This window comes from Mirounga leonina, unplaced genomic scaffold (genome assembly GCF_011800145.1).
Source record: "Mirounga leonina isolate KUSES-001 unplaced genomic scaffold, KU_Mleo_1.0 Mir_357, whole genome shotgun sequence".
Classification (NCBI taxonomy): Eukaryota; Metazoa; Chordata; class Mammalia; order Carnivora; family Phocidae; genus Mirounga; species Mirounga leonina.
In genome coordinates this window covers 2,649,776-2,655,775 of record NW_023270702.1, presented here as the reverse complement: position 1 = coordinate 2,655,775, position 6,000 = coordinate 2,649,776, and the positions used below count along the sequence as shown (strand labels likewise).

The window sequence follows — 6,000 nt, the reverse complement described above, 5'->3', positions numbered from 1 at the left end:
CCTGCAGCAGGGTAGGGGAGGAAGCCGTCCTGGGCAGAGGGAAGACCGGAGCTGTGACACAGACCCAAACAGCAGCTCAGCCAGTGAGGGGGCTCGGGGGCACAGACAGCTCTTCACCATCGTCCCATGCCAGGGAGCCTTTGTACCCCACATCCATCGGTGTTACTTGGGGCCATCAGGGACATGAGCGTGAGCTGGTGGGGCAGCTCTCTGTGGCTGAGGCAATCCCCGAAGGAACTGACAGATAGAGAGGACTTTAGCCAACTGTGCTCCTGGCGGCTGGGTCCACACGGCCTTCGTTAAAGAGGGTTCTTGGTTGCATATCACAGTGTTCATCACAGCACCCATGTGCTGAGACTGCAGGACCTGATGCTTCGCAGGGGCCCTGAGAGCACCCTGAGGGGTGCGGAGGACCGCTGTCCAATGAGGCGGCGGGAGGTGAGGTGGTACTGAATGAAATGAGCCAAGCGACGATTCGACAAACCCAAAGCTTTCATCTCAGCTTAAAACACTGCTCTTCTGATCTTTTTTTTTTTTTTTTTTGGTTCATTTCTGGGTCAAAAACCGGGCTCTAAAGGGGAATGTGAATGTGATAACGGGCTGTGGAATGATCCCATGATTACAAGGAATCATCTTAGAAAAGTATTTCTGGAAATCAAACAAAATGAGATCATCAATTTGCTTTTCCTTTTATTATAAAAGTAAAATAAAAAATAGCATTTATAAATCCAACATCTTTTCCTTTAAAGTATTTGATCTAAAAAACATATTTACAATAGCAAAATGCAGAAAAGGGGGGGAAAGACCATTTTCAGCACTGATTGTAACCATGTTTACATACTGACATTACATGTTCTTTTTTCAAATCACATAACCACATTAGAAAAAGCAGTCAAGCCTTTTTTTTTATTATACACCACGTCACTTTCATTTAAAAAATATCCCTTTTCATAATCCTTAATCTGAATGCACGATAGTGCTGTGGACGGCCAGAGAGAAGACCAGGTGGGGACTGGGCCGCCTTTTAATGCCAGTGGGAGCGCGGGGGGGGGGGGGGGGGGAAGCAGCAGTGACAACGGGAAGCAGCTGGGAAAGCTCATTAAGCGAACTCGCCCATGGCGAGGCGGCGGGCCAGCCGGTGACCACTTGGGACCATGTGTTCGTGGACCGGACTAGTAATATTCCCGTGAGAACTGAGAAAGGAAGCCGACTTCGAAGGGCCTTGAATGAAATTCCGAGAGATTCAGGCAGGCTGGTTTTCCTCTGAGCTCCTGCAGATGCACTTCGCCTTCCTTCTTTTGGACAGTGGTGGAATTTCAGAGCTTTGGTTTACACGGCGTGAGGGAAAGGGCCGGCAGGCTAGATTTTGCCCTCTATGGGTCCTTCCTGCCCGTACTCGTGGGGCACTTTGCTAAGAGTCAGCAAGGAGCTGCCGCTGGTCAGAGACTCTGTAAAGCTGAGTTTGCGGAAGGATGTCTCCACGCCGCTGTCGCAGATGCTGTCGTCTCGGGCCTCGTCTGGGGGAAGAAGCACAGACTCACTGGGGCACAGCTGGGGGAAAAGGCAGAGCCGTGGCTCTTGTACACCTTCTATTCCGGCGAGGCTGAGTCTGGCCCTAAGAGGCTCTCCGGCAGCAGCTCTGCCTGTCAGCTTCCACAGGCCCAGGCCCAGGCCCCAGGCCCCAACCCCCAACCCCCCCACCCCATCCCCCACCGTGCCACTGGCCTGTCACTATGTCGTTACTGTGCTCGCGGTCGGCCACGGGAGGCAGAGCCCCGAGCAACAGAAAAACCAGGAAGACATCAAAATTAGGCAAATGTTTTCAAATCTCTTTCTTACCATCACGTTTATCAGAATCCTTTCTGATTTCTCTTAACTCATGGTGGGCCTTTTTTTTTTCTTAGAAATCAGGTGTATTTTTCCAACCACTGTATTACCTATCTTCCAGCTGGGGAAATTGCTGAACCCAGGCAAAATAAATGCGTGACTGAAGTAGGAACTAAAAATGAGGTATCTCTCTGGGCCTCACGTGCTAGTAAATGCTACACATTGCCTCAAAAACCTTCCGGTAGCAGAAAAAAAGATAAGGTGATTATGATGAAAAGGAGTCTGTGATGAACAATTAGGTCACATTCTCCTTGTTGACAAGTGTCTTCAGAGATCTGAACAATGTTGAATTATTTCCTATAGAAAGTGATCAAAGAAACAAAGTCTGATATACACAAATCAAAATGCTATCTTCTTGTATATTCAGTTCCAATATTAAAATATAAAGACCTTCATGGCAGTGACACACTACTGTCTTGTTACTATTTTGGTTGCTTTATTGATTGATTTGATTCAGTCACCCAATCTTTACTGGGTTTCTATTATGTGTAGGAGGAATTTTAAAAATAACTACAAGTCAGAGATCAAATCAAATGTTAAAGATATAAGTATTTTCCTATTTTTTGTGTGGAAGGAGCATCAGGTCACGAGATAGGAGATGAGGGTTGTTTTGCTAGTGGACACATTACTCCTTCCAAGTGTGCAACATCTGTCCTTACTCTCCTAGAAAGGCCCCTGACGAGGTGACACTTGGGCTGAAACTGAAGGGCAAGAAGGAGCCACGAGGTGAGGATCTTTGCAGGGAAGGGGAAGGGAAGGTCGGGTCCTAAGATGGGATCAGACTTATGAGCGGAGGTTTGGGGGACGGGGGGTACAGGGAAGTGGGGAGGGAGGAAAGGCATATGAAAGGGATTTGCTAGAGAGAATGGATAAAGGAACATTGCCTTTATTACTTACTGCTCCATCTTCAGAGCCTCAGACAGTGCTAGGCACACGGGAGGAATTCAATAAAGCTCTGGTGAGCGGACAGGTGAACTGGGAGGCACACAACAGCTATAGGCATAGCACTCCTTTTTAAAAAGACTCTTACTCCTGTTGTGTCAAGAGTGGACTGAAGGGAGGGGGGCAGACCGGGAGCTGCTGCAGGAACTGAGGCAAGAAATGAAGCGTGGATGGACAAGAGAGGTGGTCCCAGAGGAAGGACTGGGGGCTGCGTGCGTTTTGACTGCGAGCAGCAAGTGTCCATGGGCGAGGCTCGGATTTTTGTCTTAACCTCCTGGAGGATGGCAGAGCTTCTGCCCGACGAGGCCAACTGTTGGTCTGTCAAGGACGAGGGAATTCGAGTTGCTGCTGTGTTCTCGGTGGGGACTGAGAGAGGGATGGTCCAGACAAAGCGCCGAGTGGTTGTTGGGAGAGTGTGAGAACATATTTGGTGGGAAACAAAGGGTTACTGGGCTGTTGGGAGTGCTGTTCTGTGGTGTGTTTCGGGTGGGTGACAGAGGCTCGGTGCTGGGGGCCTGGAGGAGGCGCCGGGAGAAGGTGAAGCCACTTCTGGGCTGAGGTGAGGAGCTGAGGGCGCTGTGGTGGGAACTGCGGTGTCATCCCCAGTCTGGGGCCAGTCCTGGCTCTCTACGCCTTGCTCTGTGAGTTTCTTTCTCTTTTACATTTAAAAAGTGAGAGAAACACTATTAGCCTTAAGCAGCCACATCATGTTGTTTTTAGTATTTAGTACGAATCCAAGTGACTCCCGGGTCAATGTGACTGCTCCTGGGGAGAGTAGCCCACCTGACCGGCAGCGTCAGGAGAGGCGCAGAGGGGAGCACCTGTGAGCTGCAGGGGTGACAGGCACACGGGACAGGGGATGATGGTGGGGAGGACAGCCACAGCCCAAGACGCCGAGACACAGCCTGGGGAGCAGGAGGTTACCTCAGGGGCTGGTTCTGTTCTTCCCTTACCTACTGGCGACCTCGTGGAGGCAGGTGAGAGGGGCAGCGAGAGGGTCTGAGGCGCCACCTTCCCGGGGCCGGGGGCCGCGGTTCCCGGGGCGCAGAAGGCCGCCTGGATCACTTCAATGGCTTCGGTGTAGCCCATCTGTCTCAGGGCCTCCACCAGCTCTCTTACGGTACCCCCGGAGACCTGCGCGAGAGACAGGAAGCTGTGTGACCGAGGTGTTCCCGAGCCCGGAGCCAGCAGGCGGCCTGGGGCCACGACGCACGCCCCACTCCGCCCCCGCAAGTGCCTGGGCTGCGAGGGCTCACAGCGAAGCCGGCTGCCGAGCCGCGTGGCCTTTGCGCGGCCTTCGCGTCAAGCTTCCTGTGTCAGCTCCGAGACCGCTCAGGAAATCAGACAAGAGGCTTCCAGTAAGCGCGGAAGGCAGCAAGGGGGAGAGGGGCTGAGGCAGTGAAACCCTACCTGCCGACAAGGTCATGCAGTATCCCTGTTTTAGGCGGAAGCTCTGAAAACCACCGAGAAACCAGAGCGAACGGGGGCATCTTCAGCAGACAATGATTGCACCTCACAGAAAGCTGACTCCGTGCCCTGACACGGGATCGAGGCACGCTCTTGGGGACGGGAAGATAACGCATGTGGATCACAGTCTATCAGGTTGGTTGGGGGGTGGGGGTCAGAGTTTGGCGACAACCCTGACCCTCTACCTAGGATTTCTGCAGGAAATCCCAAAGTATTTGAAAATAGGGAACACCTTAGGGTATCTGAAAACTGCCTTCTTCCGAAGGCAGGTTTCCACCCTGGCCTGGGTCACCCTCCCAAGACAGGGGTAATGACTGATTTTCCTCCTCAGAGTTAAGGGTCGGGGAGGGGGGGACCATGCCCAGGTCAGCGATGTTAACAGACGGGAGTCAAGTACAAATGTGAGGTGATGGGTTACCTCGTAGTTGTCCATAAGAGTTTTAGAAGGAGCAGGACTCAGCCGGAAGGCATTATTTAGTATCCCCAGACCTAGTTTCTGTGCCAGAGTTGCCCAGTTCTTGTCTGGATCAGGGATTTCTAGCAACTTGTAGAGCTGCAGCTTTGCATCCTCAGTCAGCTGTTTCATGTCTCCTGAAGGAAGGAAGAAGAAGCACAGCTGTCCCAAGCAACCGGAGACATCGGCAGGGACTGAGCACGGCCACGCTGCTGCCCTCGGGCCCCCGGCTCCCAGTGGGAGCACTGAAGCTGCGTTACTTGGAGTCGGCAGCAGCCCTGCTGAGTAACAGCAGTATGCGTGCTTTAGCAGATTACAACTGGACGGTCTCCTTTGCATACGTCCAGGATCTTTCGATGCTGGAATAAGCCACCGAGCCTTTCACAGTATGGCCTGGATAATGCTGCTTCTCCCTCAGCCCTTTACATGACTGTGTGGAGGGAACACTGGTTAAGAGCTCACCTTGTGCAAGTAAATCATCAGATGTAAACTCTGGCTCATATGGTTTCCCATTTAATATATCAAACACCTGTTGGGGAGAAAACCGTGGAGAAACATTATACATTAAAGGGACCAGGACAGGAGTCAGTTTCTTTGTAATGAAGAACTCACTGTGTCCTCCTGAGGAGGGCCTAGTACCCCAAAGATGGAGGAATGGGAAGGAGTTAGTCCCATGACCCACAAAGTCATGACAATGCCCTTTGGGCCAAGAAAAGCCCTGGGGGCTCTGGGGCCAGGAGGCGGGGCTCTACAGGGGCTTCTGAGGTGGGTAGGAAGACCCAAGCCAACCTTGCAGAGAGCCGGTGCCACGGTCCCTCTGAAGGACAAAGACAGTCCAGGCCCCCATAATTGGCCATGTGTTGGTTGGAGAGTCATCAGTAAGTGATGTGTCCCTGAGGGCCCTGATGAGGACTGAGCTTACGCAGAGCTTACGCTGAAGCCAGCCATGCCTCCTTACTGCCCCCTCCCCCCTAGGAAAAGCCTTCTGAGAACGAATTCCATAAACTTGCTCAAACTGAGGTATAGTAATGCTCACAAGGCTTGATGTTCTCTTTCCAGCGCCAGCTACATTTTAAACTGAAAAGTCTTAGGTTAAAAGGAAAAACACAGTTCCGTAGCTATGGAGACCTTTCTGTGTGCCCTGCAGTCACTCCGTGCTTGCTGACTTAGGTGAGGACGACATGGGGTCACTGAAGTGGGTTATCTTTGTGTGTTCTGTGGTGAGGCTTCTGGGAAAGCCAGGTGCTCAG

The 6,000-nt window shown here is 52.0% G+C and overlaps 1 protein-coding gene across 3 annotated transcripts in view; it reads right to left on the bottom strand.

The window, feature by feature from the left end:
* Nucleotides 1-665: 665 nt before the first annotated feature.
* NFKB1 (nuclear factor kappa B subunit 1) overlaps nucleotides 666-6,000 on the bottom strand; it is a 114,627-nt gene continuing 109,292 nt past the window's right edge. For 2 of the 3 annotated variants that reach the window (XM_035030177.1, XM_035030176.1), the window contains exons 21-24: nucleotides 5,213-5,279; nucleotides 4,715-4,887; nucleotides 3,783-3,963; nucleotides 1,310-1,517 (exon numbers count right to left, since the gene is read on the bottom strand). In XM_035030177.1, the coding sequence (XP_034886068.1) occupies nucleotides 1,360-1,517; nucleotides 3,783-3,963; nucleotides 4,715-4,887; nucleotides 5,213-5,279 (579 nt within the window). In that variant the 3' untranslated portion in view covers nucleotides 1,310-1,359. Of the gene's footprint in view, nucleotides 1,518-3,782; nucleotides 3,964-4,714; nucleotides 4,888-5,212; nucleotides 5,280-6,000 lie in introns of all 3 variants that reach the window. The other variant, XM_035030175.1, reaches the window with a different exon arrangement.